The 23,034-nt window shown below is 44.1% G+C and overlaps 1 protein-coding gene across 1 annotated transcript; it reads right to left on the bottom strand.

Annotated features, from left to right (window-relative positions):
* Window positions 1–4,909: 4,909 nt before the first annotated feature.
* On the bottom strand, window positions 4,910–23,034 carry nradd (neurotrophin receptor associated death domain). The gene is made up of 6 exons (XM_079503134.1): window positions 22,565–23,034; window positions 14,785–14,917; window positions 13,776–14,141; window positions 10,785–11,058; window positions 8,985–9,124; window positions 4,910–7,652 (listed from the first exon to the last, which is right to left on the bottom strand). Exons 1-6 carry the CDS (start codon window positions 22,601–22,603, stop codon window positions 7,330–7,332), a joined length of 1,275 nt encoding a protein of 424 aa, XP_079359260.1. The 5' UTR covers window positions 22,604–23,034; the 3' UTR covers window positions 4,910–7,329.

Raw genomic sequence — 23,034 nt, forward strand, 5'->3', positions numbered from 1 at the left:
ATGGAGTTTCTAGGTGAAAGTGCTTTTTTGACGTGCCACTATCTGCCATTATAAATTTCTCAAATTTAAAGCGTAAGATGAACCTAAATAGGTTTGAATGGGGATTCTAGGTGTAAGTATGTAGGACTAGTAGCATGCCAAAGTTATATTTTTTTTTCTGACGGCTTACTATAGCATGTCGTTTTTCGTGATTTTGGACTATTTGAAAAAAAGATGAAAATCATGAAAAAATGATATACTATAGTTCATGGTTTCGGACGGCATACTATAGCATGTCGTTTTTCATGATTTTGGAGGATTTGAAAAAAAGATGAAAATCATGAAAAAACGACATACTATAGTCCATGGTTTGGGACGGTATAATATATTTTGTCATATTTTCATGATTTTGGGACACTATGTCAGAGCCAGGACTTGAACCTGCAGCCTCCTGATTCCCAGGCAGGCTCTGTACCCAGTGTGCCACTGTGCATGCTGTTATTAAAAGGCCGAATAGATAATGACAGAAGAGCCAGAGACTTCCATTGTGGTTCATAAACATTCGAACGTCTAGAGATAAACAACAGCAAAAGAAACTAAACAAATCTCCTGTTATTTTATTTTTTGTATTTTATTTTTGTATCAATGTTGAATTTCTCAAATTTAAAAGCACTATATTTCTAAAACTATGAAACATTTCAAAGATTACTTTTCAGGCAAACATGTCCACCGTAAGATGAACCTAAGGTTTGAATGGGGTTTCTAGGTGTAAGTATGTATAGGAGTCAGTAGGACTAGTAGCGTGCCAAAATGTGTGCTATTGCTATTGACAATGCATTGGGCACTTAAAGTTTATATTAAAATAACTAAGAAACATTTCAATGTAAACGGTTCCACCATATGTGTCCACAGCTGCTTAATTATAGTGCATAATACAGTAACATATAACATAAACATACAGTAAACAGCTGGGGGTGATTTCTGGTGTTAAGATTAGACTTTAGGTTTCCAGTAACAAATTGCAGCAGGTGCTCTTTTATGGCGGTTTTGAGGGAGATTAAGGAGTCACTTTTTGATATCTGTTGGTAGGGCATTCCACAGTTTGGTGGCATAGAAGTAGAACAAATTTAACCCCATGTGCCGAATCTGAGTTGAACGAGATCAGTGGAGCTCCCTCTGGTGTTGTGCCTGTGTGTCTTTTACGTTATTTGTAGTTTGCATGGGTGCGCCAATAAGTCTTGAGTATCTTGAAGACCAGGCTCATTGCAAGTTGCTGTAAATGGTGCATTTATATAGCGCTTTTATCCAAAGCGTTTACATAGATTGTGCATTACATTCACCCGTCCCATTCACACACACATACACCGATGGCACCGGGCAGAAGAAACCATGCAAGGCACCAACCTGCACATCAGGAGCAATTAGGGGTTCAGAGTCTTGCTCAAGGACACTTCGACACTAACTCTGGGGGAGCCCGGGATCGAACCGGGAGGGGGTTGGCCGCTCTACGCTGCCGTCCCTGTGGCCACTGCTGTACTCTGTGCTCTACCCTGAGCCATCCAACCCTAGCATAATGAACAGGGGTTAGGTGAGTTCTAGGTGTGAGGTTCTAGGTGTGAGGAAGTATTAACCTGACCATTTTGTTTTGAGATGTCTGAAGCCTTATTTTTTAATGCCTTTGTGGTGCTACAGTACCATATGGTGCATGTATGATAGTCAAAATGACACTGGATGGATGAGTGTTTCATCTAGTGTCCTCAGTATAGAGGGTATGCGTGTGACATCATTATACCCGGAAGTTATGCTGGAACGCCTACTGAGTGGCAAAAAAACTACTTTCTGGCCTTGACAGCCCATACATTCAAACAGAAAAGTCAAATTTCATGGCATTAAACGACATTAAACAACGTTGAACTCACTTTGCCACTCGATTTGCCACTCACTTTATGCATGCGCAATTGCGCATACCCTCTATATTTCTACTGATCAACGAGGAGATCCTGCTTTAATTTGTCCTCTAAATTGTGCTCTAAAATACAACCCAGGTAGGTAATTTCTTCTTTCCCTGTGATAGCATTGTCACCCACTTTGGCATGCAGTGAACACTTAGCAGTTCCCAACGCAAAGCAGAGGAGCCAGCAGAGAACAGGCCCGATCCGTCTCCATCCTCCACAGAGATGTCACACTGAAAAGCAGCACAGACCCACAGCATGATGACTACAACATCTATGGTATACTCCTGCATGATGACTACAAGATCTACGGTTACTCGTCTCAATCCATGATTGTTATTGCCTCAACACCGTCTGATAAACCAGTTTGTCTGCAGTCAAACAGCAACGGCAAGGATTTCCAAACACAAAGCAGAGCCAGCAGCACAGAACAGTCCAAACATGCAGTCCTCACCTCCAAGAGAAGGCGCGAACTACAGCACGCCATGTCCAAAATAAATAACATAAATATCACAAAATGGCAACAAACATTAATGACATTTATTGTATCGATTCATCCTGTCTCCTTCCACCGTGCCTTCTAATAAAGATGTGTAATTATATGTAATTAAAAACTCATCTCTTAAAAAAACAACAGCACACCTACAATTCAGATGGCATTTGCACTCTTTAGCCTTTCAAGTGTCGCATATGGTGCAACTGCCACATAAGGCACACATGTTGCCACACCAGATGTTCTACAGCCATAAAGGCAATCAAAGTGAGCGACCGCTTTCATTAAAAGGCACTCCGGTTTAATGATGGAAGGCCCCTGACACACACACACACACACACACACACACACACACACACACACACACGACTATACGTACTATATATATATAGAGGGGGGGGGGGGGGGTAGAGGAAGAGATGGAGAAAGAGAGAGAGGGAGGGAGGGAGAGAGAGGTATAGGAGAGGGTGGGAAACAGAGAGAGGGAGACAGATGGAGAGAGAGAGAGAGACACACAGAGAGTACCCGGACCTGATTCCCCTATATTCCTCGTTGACCCAGCAGTGGTGGAAAAAGTACTCTATTTGTTTTTTACTTAAGTAAAAGTATCAATACTGCAATGTATAAATACTATACATACAAATACAAAATGTACTTAAAGTACCAAAAGTACAAAGTACTCATCATGCAGAATGAATGTCCCATTTCACAAGTTCATGTATGAAACAGATTTTGAAAAGAGCAGATCTACAAGTGGATCGGCTATTTTCAAATGGCCGAAATATATATTGGGCTGACGTTGTAATGTAAATGTAACTTTTGGGTAATACTAATTCAAAATCTACAAAGTAAATAGCAACTAAAGTTTTCAAATAATTGTAGTGGAGTAAAAGCACAATATGTGCCTCTGAAACGCAGTGGAGTAGAAGTAAAAGTACTGGAGAATTGACTTACTCAAGTAAAGTACAAATACCTCACAATTGTACTTAAGTGCAGTAACAGTACTTAAGTAAATGTACTTAGTTACTTTCCACCACTGCCTCCCAGTGCATGTGCATACCACAGGCCCCATGGCTGTGTGCTCCAAACCGCAGTTAAGCAGCCCCGGCTGGGGTGCGTGACGGCATGCAGTGCAGCGCTGCCCCGGGCCCCTGTGAGCAGCCTGCTCTCACTTAGCAGTGGAGGCAAGAGAGATCATTAACAGATTTGGGCTCTGAGCGAAGCACAGCGCAGGAGGGAGCCCGGATCACATCACGCCTCTCAGGGAAATCACACAGTAAAATCTCAGTGTTCATTTATCTACCAAAAGTGTGCAAATGGAAATAATGCACACTAAATTAAGACCAAGAATTTTTGATGTGCAGAAACCTTTTTTTTTCTCCTTCTTTCTTTTGGGGTTTATCTTTTCGAAACTGCTTAAGTACCTCTTAACTGGTTTTCCTTTCCCGCTTTTGGGATAGGAAATGTTCTAACACACTAAACCCTGGATAGGGAATGGAATTTGCCAAGTCAGACTGTACTTCCTCACTGTACGACCTATCAAGTGTCCCAGTTGTTGTCTCCACCAGGCCCAAGGCATGGGGAGAGTATGTTTTGCACTTCGTCTGTCCGTCTGTCGTTTTTCAACATACTAAGTAGGCCTATGTCGTTTTTCGACATACTATAGTACCGGTATGTTGTTTTTCACCGTTTTCGCTGATAAAACAATCATGAAAATCATGCTTTTCGATGTTGTTTTTCATGGTTTTGACGATATAACAAATTATGAGAGAAATAATGAAAACCATGAAAAATTACATACTATATTATGTCGTTTGTCATGGTTTTTGACAACATACTATAGCATGTCATTTTAAGTGGTTTTCATCTTTTTTCATCGTCGAAAACCATGAAAAAGTGAGGGAAAGAGAGTGGGGGGACATAGAACCTTTTCTGAACATTGAAACGTTTTTGGTTAAGCGGGGAACATAGAACCTTTTTGGGGGGCGGGGATTTGGGAACATAGAACCTGGAGAACATAGAACTTTTTTGAGTGGGGAACATATAACCTTTTTTGGGGGTGGAGGGAGTGTGGAACACAGAACCTGGGGAACATAGAACATAGCGATGACCACAATGCCCTAGTGTCAGAAAGTCAGAAGCCAAACAGAGACTTTCATCTGTTTTCCTTTTAGTTTTTGCGGCATGGAATTCTAACTCCACGCAACCAAACAGTCAGTGTGAATTTTGATGTGAGTCACAAATGACTTAAGGACTTATGGGAAATACTTAAATGTTTTTTTTCTCAGACATTATAAACCATCCATGACGAATTGGGTTTACACAGCATGTTTATTCAATGCTGTGTAAACCCAATTTGATTCCCTCAAGTTGAACACCAATCATTATACAGCAACAGCATGTTACTTAAGGCTTATGTGCAGATTACTAAACAGCATCGATTTGTGATCAAACTGAACATAAACTGAGCAATCACATATTCAGATTCAGTTGTGAATGTTATTTATTAATTCGAATAAAAACATATAAAAACACATCAAGACATACAAATTATGAATATAGACAAAACGTACGTATTTGGCATTTAGATAAAACGATTGGGAGCCATGGTGTACCATACGCAGATAAATAATCTTCCATGGAGTCCATATTTTGGGAAATGTCATTATAGGCAAAACATTTCTAAACACTTAATTTCAAATAAATTCAAAAATAAAGAAAATAGCCGATCTACAAGATCAACACGGCCACGCATCACAATGCAACATGAGCTTGTAGCCCGGCTAATTCCACTATTTTGCCATATGACAGTTAGTATACTGTAGAGCTCAAGTGGTTAATAACATCGATGTTGTCCCTCCAGGAAGTTAATTTCCCGTGGTATCCTCGTCATTCTTTCTGTTCGATGCAGAATACTCGGGACACCAAGTGAACACAATAACCACTTGAACCACAGCATCCATATTCTGGGGGGGGGACGACATTCAATGGCCAAAGATAGCCGATCGTACCGTATGTACTGTAGACCAGCTTTTTTTTGCTAAGATATTTGGTGTGTAGACGAGGCAAAAAGGAGGGTGTAGTAACAGACTATAGATCTAGGGGACTCCGGTTAACGAGTTATGTAGGGTTACAGTGTTTAAGAGAAGAGACCATGTGGTAAGAATCTAAAGTGTGTTAGTTCTAGAGAGAAGTGAGTCTATCGCGTTCTATATGAAGTCGTGGCCTGGCTCTGAAACGAACGAGTACTCGTTATCTGTACAATAGATAACATCTGGTCTCATAAAGAGGAAAAGAAGCCACCGGCATCATCAGAGAAGAATTCAGAAAGCTTTCATGCTTGGTTTAACATGTATGCTTTTCCTTGGTGTAGCTGACATCATGCCAGAGGTGTCTAGTCATGTGCCACGGGAAGGCTGAGTGTGCATCTTTTCATTCCGGTCGTACATCACACTGTAGGAGTACACTAATTAGCTCTACCGGCTGCAAATTATTAGTGAAATGGCCTGGTGTACGAAGGAATACCTTTTTTTGGGCAATCATATTAAACTATCAGAAAACGTGTCGCGGATATTTCACATCAAGCTCTTTGGTAGCGACGCCTCATTCATCTCATACAGATTGATGCTCTTATTTGTGCTGAGAAATTGACCTCATTTCAAAGATATTCACATTCTGTGTGGAGGCTATTTTGGCCACATGACGTGACACCATCATACGACCAAGTACATTCTGTTCTGTTTTGATCAGAACCTGTACACACATGTCCCTCCATGGCAAGTGACTGACTAGGGACCTCTGGCTTAGGTGTCCTTGTAGTGATCACAACTAATTACAGTACTTAGGTGAGTGCAGGTCACATCAGGGCTAGGGCCCAGGCGGTTCTGGTTTCATCTTGAATCCTAATTCATTGAAGCATATGTGATGGAAGGTGCAGATTGCAGAACCTGATGATGACCCTAGTATTGGATAACACAAGGTAGTTACATTATTAGTCACATTCTGTGGACCGGGTGCCCGGGTGGATGTCTTGGTGTAGAACTGAAGAACGTCACTCCTCCTCCTGTCAAATCAGATTGTCGGTGAGAACGATTGGGTTGATCGATCAAATAACCTCCTCCTCGCTGGTGCAAATACACTCGATAGGGACGATCACGTCAATTCATTTAGAATGCCATCTCATTTGGCTTTCTCCATGATAACTTGCATATTGACATGCACAGTCTGGGGCACAGATAAACAACATTTGTGTTTTAATTCCCTTTGTAAACCGTGGTAGTACAAAAAAAAGCATTTCACTGGAAAGAGTCAGGAACGCCGTTTCTGCCGGCCTCCTTTGAGTTCAAAGGTCGCCAGGGTGCTGACGTTAAGAGTGCCTCCTTAGTCCTTCCAGTGGAGGTTTGGGAGTTGGGGTGTTTCCCTCCCGTACTTGTCTTTATAGCACAGCAGTGGTTCTCAAAGTGGGGTCCGGGGACCCTCAGCGTTCCTCGAGGGGGGTTCCAAACGGACCCTTATAGGTCTGTAACACTGAGAGTGTATGAATGGAAGCAGTATGGGTCCACTTGCTTCCATTTCGTACGCTCTCAGAGTTACGGGTGTCGTTGAAATAAAAACAATAATAAAAACATTTGAGAACCACTGTTAAAGTCTGTGGCCCCTTTTCCACCAAAGGAACTTTTTTTCTAGAACTGGTTCCGTTCTAGATTCTTGGAACCTTGGTGCTTTCACAGAACCGGCGGCCATTTCTCGGTTCCAGTTCCGAACGAACTTTTAGGGTTCTGAACCAATTCATTTTCAGCGGGAAACACCGTGAACTGGTTCAATATTAGGCGGTGAAAACAAAGAACCGAACTGGTTCAACCCCGGTGGAAAAGGGGCCTGTCAGTCTTGTGTGGGTGTGTGTCCTCAGACCACCGACACGCCCTGCGTGGGACAGGTGAGCAGTGAGGCCACGTCGGGCCTGTCGATGCGTCCCAGCGCCGAGCACAGCAGTCCCAGCGTGGAGCCCTCCTTTTGGGCCCAGCTGGAGAGCAGGGTGCGGGCCGGCGCCTCCCCTCGCCCGAACACCTCCAGCTGCTCCGACTCGTAGCCCAGCACGGAGCCCAGCTGCCACCAGCCCCAGCCCGACGCGCCGCCCGCCTCCTGCACGAGGCTCTCCACCTCCTCCTGCCTGTGCGGCGGAAGGTTGACGTACAGGCGGTTGTCCGGCTTGCTGTCCCGCCTGCTGCCTGTGGAAATAGACGCAATAATAATCGTAAGACTTTGTGTTTTATGTACCCAACTTATTGGTTTTATACATGTTTATATATTGTTATTTGTATGTCTGGCCTCGTGGGGAAGGATGGTGGGTGGATGGGGAGGTTGGGGTAGAAGGGAGTTGTGGGAGAAAATATAAAAACAAAGGGTTGTATTATCTCTGTAAATAAAATTGTCTGCTTACTCTTTGAATAAATTTTGTTTTAAAAAAAGAAAAAAATCACAAGATTAATTTATGAAGCGATTTTGAAAACAACATAGTGCTTTGTATGAGTCACGCTGTTAATTCAGTTGTGGAACAATAAGACATTTTCACCATTGTGAACTAAGAAGACCAATAAAAGGGAACAGTGTCAAGTTATCTCAACTCGCATATTGAGTTATGAGTATGACTGCACAAAAGAATGAGACATTTAATGCCAGAGGAAAACCTTTTGGGATTCAAAGACGTGAAATAAAATGAGTTGGGTTTTTACTTTCTTTCAATGTTTATCCATTTTAAAATACACTGAGGTCCTGTAGTCGTTAGTTTGAAGCAGAGAACTTGTATATCCATATGTCATCTTTTTAGATTTCTTCAGAAATTAATGCCATATTTTAGTGAATGGGATGTGGCTGGTGACACGGCTGGTAACCATGTTACTTAATTACTTTTTCCATGGGACAGCATTACGCAAAAAGTAGGTATCTACATGCTCTGTGAGTTTGTAGATCTGCTATTTTCACGACTTTTGGCACATTTTGAAAGATGTTGCTTTATACATTGGATCCATTAGAGCACAGGTTCTTTTTTTCTATTTCCTGAAAAGTATCCATTTTGGTAGTTGCGTTAGTTGCGTTAGTTGCGTTCATAGTTGCGTTCCGTGCACTCGCACAGAATTCGCCATCTTTGCGCCAACCTGGAACTTAGGGTGACCATATTCTGAATTCCCAAAAAGAGGACAAATGCGCACGTGCATGTGTCGTGCATGTGCGCGTGCATGTGCCGTGCGTGCACGTGTTGTGTGTGCGGCGAAAACAAAATGTGGGTCACAGAACCCGCACAAAATGCAGGTTGTCAGATGTCAAGATAACCTATGCTCCTACATTTAATCAAATATGCTCTATATTAGTTATGTATTAATTTAAAGCAGTGGCTCTCAAAGGGGTGATCCAGGGACCCTCAGCGTTCCTTGAGGGGGTTCCAAATGGACCCATTACAGGTCTGTAAAACTCTGTCTCAGATTGACACTTTGAAATAAGTTGTGTAAGGCGAGTGTGACAATAATACATGTAATAAACATCGTAATGTAATAATGCAGTACCTTTGCTGGGCTGATTGTCCTGGATGCTGTGGGAGTCCAGGAAAACGCCACTGTCACTATGGAGCTTCTCTCCCTCTGGAGATGTTCCCAGCTCAACACGGGCCTTCGACAAGGCCTTCTTCTGTTTACACGACATCCAGCTGAGGAGAACGGAGCAAAACACTGTCAGATGAAAACTGCCAGCGCCAGTGGAAAATCACAAAAGTCCAAGTAAACTACACATGAAGGCTGTTCTAGTCACATAACTATTGTTTATGTTGAAGAAAAAGCTATGAGAATGCGGACCGTTGCTGTTCGTTTCGAAAGTGATGAGAGAACAAAACCAGATCACAGCTTTCATATTTTTGGCATAGATTACTTAAATTGTGTTGAGTGAGTCAATCAACTTTTCCATGCCAAGGACACCCACACAGACATTGCATCTGGCTGCAGCCCTTTACATTGAAATGGCTTAAAAGAAACCCCCAAAATAACAAAAATAGATCACAAAAAGTCACATCACACATCTTCTCCCCCCCATTGCCATACTGTAGATGGCTCCCACTAAGCCCCTCAAACCCTTGCTTGTGTGAGGTTCATACTGGGGAACACCACCCTCTCCGCTCCACCACAATGGAAAATTTGTGGCTTGAGCGCATGAAATGGATGTAAAGTTGCCTCCATTAAGATTTGGAAGAGAGAATACTCTGGTTCGTTTAACTGGCGATTCAATCACTTTTGGTGGTTTTGACAGTATATTTCCCCATCAGCACCACGTCAGGCACAGTTAGCTAACATCGAACCACATCAACCATGTGTGTCCTTATTCGGGGCATGTCATAATAAGCCAACAATCAGAAAATATTGGCAAACATTTGGCGAAAATAGCAGATCTACAAGCTTTCAGTATACAGGGTTCTTAAGTGGTTCATTCCAAGAGTTAACCCATTGAGACCTGGAATGCATATGTGTCGCTTTAGCTTTTAACCACATTTTGTTTACACTTCAGCTAAAAAAAACGTGAAAATGTGTGCAAATCTTTGTATATATATTCGTTCACAGCAAACGATTTTAACTCAAATCTTTTCTTCTGGGGGGTCCCTGGAACATCATATTTTCAGATGGGGTTCGGTGGCCAATTAAAAATGTTGGGGTCCTTGACATGAAAAGGTTTGAGAACCACTGATATAGAAACATAGGTTTTTCAGGTCTCAATGGGCTTTAACCAAGGGGGCAGGCAGACTTTCCAACGTTGAAGCTCTGGGTCCTAGTGGTAGGAGGAGGGACTACAGGCGGACCCGTGGATTCATGACCGGGAAACCCCGTGCAGCTGGGCTTTAACGTTGAGCGCTCGGTTGCCCTACGTCACTCAGGACCTCAAAGTTGAGGTCCTGGGAGGGACTTCCGGCAGTCTTCCGGGTGCTTCAAAACGCCACTGAGCAACTTCCACTGACATGAATAGCTGGGGGGGCGGAGCTTCGCGCCAGTTCAGTCTCTATTATATATATACTCTATGGCTTTAACCCATTTTGGGCGGTAACCCCTTTTGGTGTTTTAAACATTGTTATAATTTAGCTATTGAAAAATAGCAGATCTACAAGCTCATAGCGCGCCACCGAGTGGCGCGCTATGAGCTTGTAGATCTGCTATTTTGAAAATGTTTATTTCAGAAAACTGGAGGATTTAGAATATTTTTTTTAAATTTTGAGGTCAGGCCTAAATGGGTTAAACAAACGGATTTCACTGCACAACGTGATCACCGGACAGATGCCGCTGGTGGGCTGAGGAGGATCCGTCGCTCCCTGACGGACGAGAGCTCACCATTTATAAGCGACGTAGATCAACAGGCCCAGCACCACTGCGGCCAGCACCGACATGTAGGCCAGCCTGGCCAGGTTGTTGCTCCCGCTGGCCTCCTCGTCCTGCGACGGGGTGTGCTTATTGGGGGACCCGGCATCGCCACCGGGGGCCGGGCTGGCCTCTCCTCCCTCCTCCTCGTCCAGTATCTCGTCTAGGAGGCCTGGCCAGCGAGGAGCAACTCCATCACGGGAGCCGTCGGACTCTGCGGGGCGAGCCAGGATGTGCAGCTTCCTGTCTGAGGGGTGGGAAAAGAGAGAGAGAGAGAGAGAGGAAGGCATGTTAGGTACGTGTAGAGCCATGTGGTGAATACACGTCGTCGCTGTCTCGGGAAACCTTTTACAGTATGCCCCGGAAGTGTCACTTGGGGGGGGGGGGGGGGGGGGGGGGGGGGGAGACACACACACACACACACACACACACACACACACACACGCCTGCTTTCGAACCAGACTGCAAAAGAACAAGGAGGTGCGGCCTTTGCGCCCGTGGGCAGGCCCACGGTCACCTTAAGACGTTAATTAATTCGAAAGATTGTATTAATTCTAGCTATCCATCCATCTATACTATCATCTATCTGTCTAATATAACTAATATAACTGTATTAAAATAATACCCGTTATAAACGGAAGCTTGTGTAATGATTGTGCGATATGCCTGCCTGGCTCTTAACAGAGCGTTACAAGTTTTAAAACTCACAAACGAAATTGGCGTTTCCATTCATACGAGGAACTCTAAAATACAAAGTAATGCCTGCCATAATAGAGCCTGAACTCTATTATGTTAAAAACGGATCTTGTGTAATGTGCCTGCCTGCCTCTTAACAGCGCTGCCTGGCTGTCAGCCTGTCAGCCTGTCACTCAAGACGTGTTCTTTTGCGGTCTGGTTCGAAAGCAGGCAGGGGGGGGGGGGACGGACTTGTGTTTCAATGGATCTGGTGGAGTAATTTAATCACACGCTGTTGTTGGTACATTTCGTTGGTTCGATAATATTTCTAAACCCCCACAGACACACTTAATCACTTTCACTCTTTCCAAAATGTCCACAGACTCCACACATGTGCGAAAATTCAGCTCCCACCAAGCAGCTCCCACCGCGTCGCATCGCTATGTTTAATGTGACACTCTCTTGTATGACGAAGTAGGACATTCAATTTACAAAAAAGTATGGAGATGCAAGGTTTCCGCCCGGAGACGGCCACAAACACGCAGCACGTGCACCCAGTGTGTGAACAACATATTTGGGCCTTGCGTAAATTACAGCCAGAAATAATCCCACAGAAGCCAGCATGGCCGACGCAAGGACAGATTGAGCCGAGCGTGCAGGCGGAGCGGGGTCTCCTGTGGGGTTGAGGCCTCGCCCTAGCCTCTTCCATCCTCATCTGCCCTCCTGCGGTCCTGGCCTATTTTAGGATCAAACGCGCCACGGGACTACGCTGACCTCTCTGGGGTCGCGCGGGTCACGACTTGTGGCGCCCCCTGCGTGCGTGCCCGACGACCTTGCTCACTCCTGGAGAGCGAGTGTAGGGGCCATTTGGGGAGCCGTCAGGGTGACGGGGGATGGGGAGGTGGGGGGGGGGAAGCTTTGCCCTAAAGATCTTGTCAAGCTCACGCCAATTGGGCTCTGGCACTTAAAGAGGCCTGTTCTCTCTGTGTTCTCTCGGGTTTCCAATGCAGGGCACAGACGTGTTAGTGAGCGAGCTGAGGCATGGGTGCAGGTGTTGACCACATGTACCCCCAGCCCCCCCCCCCCCCCCCCCCCCCCCTCCTTTCATCTTGGACTTTTGCTACTTTTGCCTGCAATGTTTCTTTAACCCTTTAAAGACCTGAGGCCGATTCTATGAATGCCTTCTAAATAAAAGTTCTCACGCTTTCAAGATTTTTTAAATGTTCAAAAATAGCACATGTACAAGCTTGTGAGCTTGTGTATTAATCTGCTATTTTTGAATAGCCAGCACAAAAATCCCATCCCATTGTGTGTGTCCCTCCATACACACGTCTGTATTACTGGACTTGTGAATTGTAGTGAATCCACTTTTATGAATGCCATTCGTAAAATTGCCATATGAATGCCATTATAATAATTTGCCATCGCCTCATCGTTTTCGGTGCTCGACACAAATGTGTAACTAAGTCAATTATAAATCAGGCGTATCCCAAACCCTAAGCCCTAAACATAATCGTTAGGTTAACCTCGAAATGTCTAAGCCATGCCTAAACCCCAACCTGAATATTTCCCTAATTGTAAGCGTAACTCAAAAATGTCTTTTTGTAACCACAAAACATCCAATACTCTTGGGTTAGGGCCAGGAAATGTTCATCACAATATCTATTTCTCAAACTCTACTGTACTTGTGGTGGGGACATTAGACCCTCACGAGTACAGTGATACAAGTACACACACACACACACACACACACACACCAGTGGTGGAAAGTAACTAAGTATATTTACTTGAGTACTGTACTTTACTGTACATTTTTTAGATATTTTTTTTATTTCCAGTACTTTTACTTCTACTCCACTACATCTCAGAGGCAAATATTGTACTTTTTACTACTATTTATTCGAAAACTTTAGTTGCTTTATAGATTTTTATGACAAAACATCACTTGAAAACAGCATTAGAAAATAGCAGATCTACAAGCTCACAATTGCGAGCTTGTAGTATTTCTAAATTGCAGTATTGATATTTTACTTATGCAAAACATTTGAGCGCGCACGCACGTGCACACACGCACGTGCACACACACACACACACACACACGTGCACACACACACACACACACACACACACACACACACACACACACACACACACACACACACACACACACACACACACACACACACACACACACACACACACACACACACACACACACACACACACACACACACACACACACACACACACACACACACACACACACACACACACAGCTGTTGAACTCACCCATGCAGAGGGTGTCAGAGTTGGGAATGCAGGCTCTGATCTCCACCTCACTGTCGGAGCAACGGGTACATGTCTGGCAGGCCTTGGAGTGGTTGTGCTCCTCGGAGAACGTTCCCGGCCCGCAGAGCCGACACTGCGCGTTGCCCCAGGCGTCGCACTGGCGCACCGCACCCTCCCCACGCCTGCAGGTGGAGCACAGGGCGCACAGACCCTCGACGCTCGCACCGTCCCGCCACAGGTAGAAGCGTTCGCCACACTCGCAGTGCGTCTCCCGCACGGCGGAGCAGGGGGCGACCTCGGGGAGGCCCACCGGACAGCGGGCGCACGGGAGACACGGAGACAAGCCCTCGGACGGGGAGAAAGTACCTGTGGGAAAACGGCAGGAGTAGAGATTCAACGCGGATATTCAATTTACAATTTAGGCATTTAGAAGACGCTCTTAATCCAGAGCGATTTACAGTAAGCAACAACTACACATGGTAATACATCAAATACATAGAAATAGTCATCAAGGATCAAGCAAGCTAAGAAGAACCTAACATCTGTTTAACAGTAGAATATCTGTACAATGAAACTAAGAGTACACACACACTATAGAGTGCTATGTCTACATAAAAATGCTATCTAAAGTTACATAAGGTTAGCCTTTACATACACCTGTGAGGTTGTCGAGGCTAGTGCAAGTGCTAGGGGCTAAGATGGAGTCTGAAGAGGTGGGTTTTCAGACTACGGTGGAAGATTGGGAGTGAGTCTGCGGTTCTGATTGCAATGGGAAGTTCATTCCATAGTTTTGGATATTGGATATAGTTTTGGATATTCAGCGGCTTCTCCAAAGAATCTGGACGTCCGTTCTGAGCGTCAGGGAGTGTTTAAGTGAAGCAGACATGTCTAAAAGCTCCCAGCCATGTGGAAAATAAGGCTTTTTGAGAGACATGACAGTGATAATGATAAGGTAAGTATTCTGTATTCTGTATATAGGTACAAGTATCATTACATTATAATTACTCACCCTTGGGGCATGCTGCACACTTGGTGTCTTCTTTCCCGCATTCTACCTCGACTTGGAAGCCAGCGGGACACAGACTGCAGCACTGACCCGACGTGGTGAACTTCTGACTGGCACAGGAATCTGCAAGAGCAACCTGCAAGAAAAGCTGACAGTTAACTTACATGCAAAAAATATGTAGACATTATGGCTAAACCGGTAGCGGTGTGATCGTGGCATGTTGGACCATTTGAGACCAGTGTTCTTTGTTTTACTGTACATGAATGCATGGCACACAAAAAAACAATAAGCCCCTCCTCGCCACTTCTCGGGGAAAACACTTACTAGCAAACACGTTGCTGTGTCGTTTCTAGGCCCTATTCTACAGAACAGATTTTGCTTTTGTTCAGGGGGGGACTTTTTGTGCCTTGGACCACATGTGGGAAGGAAATCACACACGCAGATGGCCCACTCCCTCGCCGTTGGGGTAAAAAAAAATGGTTGAGTGGGTGGATTGAAAATGGACCCTTTTTATATCTTTTAATCTGCCTCAGTTTTCACCCCGAGAACGCGGTCCGATGTCTTATCTGCAGCGGGGAAATGGAGAGCCCCGTCTGAGTGGGACGACCAGGTCACACATTCCTGAGGGCTTGTACAGGAGAGTGGGTGCCCGACGCCTCATTTATATACTCGGCCTCGCCGCTGTCGGGCTCAGTAAATAACAAGCGCACAACGCATCACGAATGTGACGCGTTGTGAGCTTGTATATCCGCTAGTGTACGTACGGCATGCAACCTCACCAGCATGCAAGTAAAGTTTATGAATCAGGCCTGACAGGAATGGCTGGCTTCAATCAGACGGCCTTACAGCCAGTGGAAAGAGTTAAGACATGAAGGAGGGAGAAAAAAAACACCCACACTGAAGAGGAGGAAGGAAGAAGGAAAGCGTACGGCTTCCTCCCTCCCACACGGACACATTCCAAATCGCTACCGTGAATGACATTTGACGTGTGTGTGTGTGTGTGTGTGTGTGTGTGTGTGTGTGTGTGTGTGTGTGTGTGTGTGTGTGTGTGTGTGTGCGTGTGCGCGCGCATGCAGCATGTACAGTCTAATAACTGTTTGTATCAATGACTGTGTGTATCAATGACTGTGTGTCAGTCGTGTGTGTACACAACACTGTGTGCGGTGTGCGCGCATGTGTGTGTGTGTGTGTGTGAGAGTGTGTGTGTGTGTGTGTGTGTGTGTGCTGAGCATGTTGTCATCCTCAGAAACAGAGAGCAACACATAAAGGAGCTAGGCTGTCTCAGCCCCAGGCCAGGGTGTCAGTTAGCTGGGTCTGCCCAGCGTGTGAGTATCTGTTTGGGTGAGCGGGGGGCCTTTGAAGTTCCCCCACACCCCCCACACCCCTCCCCTCCAGTCCCAGCCCTGCAGGTGTGTGTCTGTGTGGAGGTCAGTGTTACGCCCCACCCCTCCCCCCCCCCCACACACACACACCCCCCCACCCATCCAACCACCCCCCACCACAGGCCCTAGTAAAAACGACGGCATCTTAAACATGCACACATTAAGGGGAGATTGGGCCGTAGTAATGTGCCCGGGGGTTGACAAGAGCAAACAGATGTGGAACAGCGAGCCTCCTGACTGTAGACTAGAGGGAAAAGTAACAAGCAAACAACGCGCTGATGTCTCTCTTTGTCTCTGGAGTTCTAGTCTGCTGCCAGGGAACACAGGCATGCAGCGTGCATGTGGTAACCTGTACAGCCTGCAATGAAGCCCCCCCTCCCCCGCCCTGAGCCCACCACAAGAACACACGCATGCGCACACACTTTGTAGTACACACACTTTGTGCGTGTGTGTCAAATGTGTGTGTCAATTTTGTGGCCTTGCATTTACTTACATTCATTCCATATCTCCTTACCCCGACCTCAAAGCTATAACCTCAACCCTAGCCTAACCCATGCCTGTGATACTTCGGTAAAAAAAATCTATGCCAACGCGCACACACACACATGCAAGCATGCACGCACTCACACGTAGTACACACACAGGCAGGCACACACAGACTCATGCCAGCCCTCCAGCCTCAACACTCTGAAATCTTTCCACCATGCTGATACTAGAGAGGAAGCGGCTGAGAAACCAAGTCCAGCCTCTTTCCAACAACAACAGGCAGTTTTACTGCAGCACTTTACAGACGGCCCAGATGATATCTGGGAGCCAGCCAAGCACCCCAGATCACAAGCATTAAGGGTTGTAGGTCCCAGCAGGCAGTAACTGGGAGGCAGCATGGAGTTGGCAGTCTGTGACCAAAGTATAAGCCTGGTGGAAACCAGACCAATCTGCCAGTGCAAAAAATGGGGATTTTTTTTATTTATAAATTGCCCCCGACAGATTGAGATATTAGTCTGGCCATGCCAGCTGTACAGCCGATGACAAAAAAAATCTGGTTTGTACGCTTCTGAAAAATGTGTGTAATCTGTGATTATGTGTGAACAACACAGCATTACGTTTTTTTGTAATCCGTGTTAAAAAGAAAATTGTAAAAAGAAATACGGAAGACGGAATACAAATCATTGATATTTGCTAGTGCCATTTGATTTGTAGTAGGCCCCAGTTCCTGCATGGGAGCACATCGGTGTTGTCTTTAGTAAAACTGCCATTTTGATATATTTGCACAAATATTGTGCAATAACCCAACTCAAGCTTGAGTCATAATGACCTGGAGCCATATGCCGGGCCCGGACGCATCTAGCGAACGTTGGCTAGCCGTGCTCCACGCGACAGATGGACCCCCTCAGAAAGCAATAGCTAACCCCTCAGCTCTATCTGCACGTTGATAAATATTTGGAGGCGGTGGCAGCTTGGCTGTTTTGTATTTATCTCCACTGCCAGTCTGGGTCAGGCCAGCCATAGGTCTGCTTTAGATCCATGAGTTTGACTGGAGAACTCTGCTCAACAACAGGAGCTGCCAGCAGCCTTGGCACTTCATCCAGCGGTGCCAAGTATAGAGTTAAAATGGCAGCATTTTAAGAGAGTGGTAACAGAGACGCAATGCAGAAGCCTTAATGACTTTAAGAAAGTTAAGAATGGCACCAAATATGTTCCATTACACCGTTAAAGTTACATTTTATGTTTCATTAACCTATTAAGAACAGGAAAGTGAATGTGTCATTTTATATTTTAGCTAAAAAGCATGATGATATTAGAACTAGAAGCTTATAGCCCGGCACTTCGTGCCATGATATGAGCTTGTAGATCTTCTATTTTTGAAAAATCGTGAAAAGGTGTGCAAATCTTTGAATATAGCCTATATTTTGATATGACTAAAGTGAACATTTTTAACTCCAATCTTTGCATCTGGGGGTCAAATACATATCATTTTGTGGGTCGTTGACATGAAAAAGTTTGAACACCACAAATATATCAATATATTAGGACATATAAGGATTTATAAAACATTTATAGAATCGGCCTGATGATGTTAAATGAAAGAGTTGTAACAGCAACCCCTGTGTTGATTAATAAGTAAAATTGTAAAAAGTAAATTTCCATTATGCAGTTAATTTGTATGTACTGGTATGGCATGGTATTACTAGATCACTAATTCACTGCACCGACTGAACATTATGCATGAGGCTAATTTGAATAACAGGGCGTCGGTGTAAACAAGAGTGAGAAATTGCATTTCATGAGTCGTTAAATTTATACCGTGGTTTTTGGAGTCTTTGTAAAAGCTTTACAAGAAAAAAAATACGCACAAATACTTCTATAAAAAGGGAGAGAAAAAACGCTGCAAATGTCTAGTCTGTGTATCTGTATACTACCCATTGATGTTTCAGGGCTTAAAACCCACTCTATCTAACTTTGGATCGAAACCTATACCTTTGCCTTCCTTTTGCAAGTCTCTCTTCTCTCTCTCAGCTGTGGAGAACGGAACTCTTGTCAGAACAGGGGATTAGTTCACTTCCCATTGTTGTCGACGATCTGTTATTTTTGTCTCACTACTTATACTATATACTAATACTTGTAGTATTTTATTTCCTTGTTTTATTGTGAATACTTGTAAATGTATGTGAAGTTGTTTGTGTGTATGAGTGTATAATATATATATATATTCTGTGAAGGTATGAAACAGCTGAGGTTGTGTGAAAAAAAAAGGGAAAAAAAGCAGTTGTAAGAAAAATTTATGCTTTTAATTCTGTGAAGTTGCCTAAACTGAAATAAAAAGAAAGTTAAAACAAACAAACAGGGGATTAGGGGTATATCATTGGCTATGCTGAATGAATTAATATGCACTTTAATTCCCTGCCATGGCTTACAAAATGGTTCTGTGTGGGGGATCTAACCCTGCTGGACAGCAGTGTGATTTCACTCATTTGTTCTCACCTCTGTGTTGATTCCAAACCACTCAGTTTGGAATGGGCGCATACACACACACACACACACACACACACACACACACACACACACACACACACACACACACACACACACACACACACACACACACACACACACACACACACACACACACACACACACACACACACACACACACACACACACACACACACACACACACACACACACACACACACACACACACACACACACACACACACACACACACACACACACACAGAAACATAACTGAATGCCACTGCTGTAAGAAAAATGCTCTGACCGTATATGTTCTTTCTACAGCTGGAGGATGACATGGCATTCCGTAAGCAGAGGGTTGTGGCACACGAGCATTTAATGCTTTGTATATTATGAGAAGCAGGAGTCTGAAATCAATTTGTGTCGTTACCAAGAGAAAATGAAAAGGGACTAAAAACCAGTGTAATGTGTTCTGGCATTCCTGAAACATTGCTTAATTAACAAAGCACAGGACAGAATTATACTATGTGCAAACCTTACGTAAAGTTTATACTCTGCTTGGCGCACTATCCAATGTGGAATACACATAAAAGGAAACTCTTTTACTACTGAGCAGTGAAATACGATATCTAACTTGAATGAGTCAGAATCAATTCCACTTATTTAATGATTGTAGCTACTATAGCTACTAATCAAACATTATTTATCTATTTCGTAAACAAATGTACGGTTCAGTGCTCGTTCTGCTAGTCTGCCCTTCTGTGTGATTGGAAATATGTAAACAATCATTAGCTTAGCACAGCGATTATAGTACCGCTCAAACAGTTAACCACTATAAAGAACTATAAAGAAGAAGCCATACACATAAGATTTTATCTGCCCCATGGGAGGAAAAAAAGAGGCAGGGCAGCAGTTGCTCAGCAGCCGCAATCTGCAGGGTTCCCTGGTGGGAAGAGAGCAGGGGACCACCACCACACAGTATGTATGCCCCTCAACACTACGGCTGCCTGAGTCACTCATTCAACACACATGTACACACACGTACACGCACGCACACACACACACACACACACACACACACACACACACACACACACACACACACACACACACACACACACACACACACACACACACACACACACACACACACACACACACACACACACACACACACACACACACACACACACACACACACACACACACACCAGGTCCTGTTTGACGTGATGAGATGAATGTGTAGTCAGGGGTGTGAATCTGATCTGAACATCAACATGAAAGACCAGGGCTATAGCTGTCACTCAGTCTCTCATTTTATCTCTGTGTCTATCTCTCTCTAACTGTCCCTTTTGTATAACTCTATCTTTTGCAATGTCCCTTTTGTATAAGTAATTGAATCCGATAACTGTTAAGTGTGTCTCTTCGGGTCTATATTCAGTCTATATTCAGTCAGTCTCTCTGTCTCATTTGATCTCTGTCTCTCTCACTGTCCCCGTGACCCCGTCTGTCTCTCTGCAGTCTGCACACTGCCTGACCCCCACGGCTTTCTGCCTCCAGTTGTAGTAAGCACTAAGCATTACAGATGAAACCTCCACTCCAACATGTGCTGCACATTACTGACAAACAAATACAAATCAGATTGTGATATTTCTGTTGAAACAAGGAGCAGCAAGGACACAGTGTGTACAATTATTATCTTTTAAATAATTAGTCAAATTTCCAGAGATAAAAATACAAATAAGTAGGCCCTATTATTATTTTTCAAGTAAGTCTCCTTGTGAGAGCTGTGCTGTGACTTAATATTGACCCCATTGAGGACCCCCCCCCCCCCACACACACACACACACACACACACACCAAACCCCACAACCCCTAAAGAACTCTACTTCTAACTGGAAATTCAAATGGGTACGTTAGAAAACTAGGCCCCATTTCCCACCACCACAGGCCATAAGAAAATGAAGATAATTGCTCTGCTCCGGATATCCAGACCCCAGCAATGCTGCAAAACCACGCCACATTTTTCACCAGGAATTGCCTTAAGCCCTGAACGTGCCAACATGGAGCAGCCTATCATGCACGGTTGGTAAACGAAATACAACAAGATGTTAGAAGCAGCAGATCCATAACATTAAAGCAGGGTGGTGGTGTGGGCATGCAGGCTACAATAAACTTAAACGCGGTGACTCAAGAAAATAAACATTTTAGGGTTCAAAATACTCAGGGGGGATCAAGCTGATGGGAGGTTGATAAACTTTTAGATTAGGATCCGACTCCGAGACCCACAAAAAAGAGGCTTGAAATACAGTACGGGTTGTTGCTATTGCACCCGTGTATATATAAACAGATAGTGATCTTGGGGATTAGGGTTGAATGGCGTTACACTGTGTGTAATCTAATGGGAAAGGTTTATCTGAGCGCTTTGATCTGTGGGGGGAAAACGTTTGGTTCTCAAGGACGTGTTAAAACGAGACTACAAGCCCCAGAGGCAGCCTGTCGAGGAGATAAGTGTCATTCAGATTGTTGTCTGTGACTGTGTAGAAAAGGCAGGAGAGAAGGAGGTAGTCTTTTCACACTTACTTCTCCTGCGTGATAATATGCTATCAAAGGCGCTATTAAAAGTTTTAAAACCCATAATAGGTGCTTCAAAGACCACCGTTACCACACATACATATAGTTACACACAGCTAGGGCCGAGCGAGGTGTGTAAAGTAAACCATGTCTTTCTCCATGGGGTTGTCTTGTCTCCTCTCATGTCTCACACTTAGCCCGCCCCCAAACGACAGGATTATTAAATGAAAATTGATCCTGCTGCTCTGATGGGAAGATGGAAACTGATTCTGTAATTACCCAACTTTACTTGTACATGCATGTTTTATAAGCCTACCTACAAGGAGAATGGATTATAGGGGAAACGCAGCCTATAATAATGGCTCAGTAAAAATGCAGACTGGTATAATTTTGTAATTGTGCACATAAGCTACTATCTAAATGTTATATTCAATAGTAGCCTATAATAATGGCTCAATAAAAAAGCAGCTGGTATATAATTTTGTAATTGTGCACATATGATAAGCTATCTAAATATTATATTCAATATAAATGAGGCATGTTTTCTATGACAACGTGTCATTAATGACACAAGTCACACAACTGAGTTTAGGATATGTTGATTTAAATGGTAGGCCACATCTCCCAGAAAAAAAGTTAATTTCAATCGATTTGGAATTTTATTCAACTACCGGTATTTGCGGTCCTTGTTATTGACAAAAAAACAAACTCTTCGGTATTTTCTCTCACCCCATTAAAAGAGCGTTATTTTCCCTATTTCAATTTAATTGTAGAGTTGCAATGTGGACAATATCCGTATTGATGTGTGAACATTAATAATGTATAGCAGTTGGTGAATGCCCTATACTTACTTTGAGCAGAAACAGCGTGCAGAAGATGAACGGAGTCATGGTGACTGATCCAAACGGAGCGCTCCCTGTGGTGCGGCTGTAGGGCAAGAAGCGATCTTTGGCAGAAAGAATCAACACTTTTCCTCAGAACGCCACAAAGGTGAATTGCATTTAAACGGCTCCTTCAAAACTGCAAGTCCATAGAAAGAACGCCACACACACACAGCCAAGTGAGCCAACTTCAGATGACGGGACGGTTCCACCACCGGTAAAATCCAATCAAAGTAAGTCGTTTCAAATAGTGACTAAACCTAAACGGGAATGGCTATGTACACACGCACTACGCAGCAGTTTCCTTCAGTAACAACTGGCGCATCTGTTTCTTTGTTTCACTCCCTACTGATCTGACAAAAAAGTTTCTTCTGTCCTGTCCCCTTCTTGCAAATGAATACCTCCTCCCTGCGGCAGGCAGCTTTAAAACAGATGCGCTA

Source organism: Electrona antarctica (genome assembly GCF_951216825.1).
Source record: "Electrona antarctica genome assembly, chromosome: 6".
Taxonomy (NCBI): domain Eukaryota; kingdom Metazoa; phylum Chordata; class Actinopteri; order Myctophiformes; family Myctophidae; genus Electrona; species Electrona antarctica.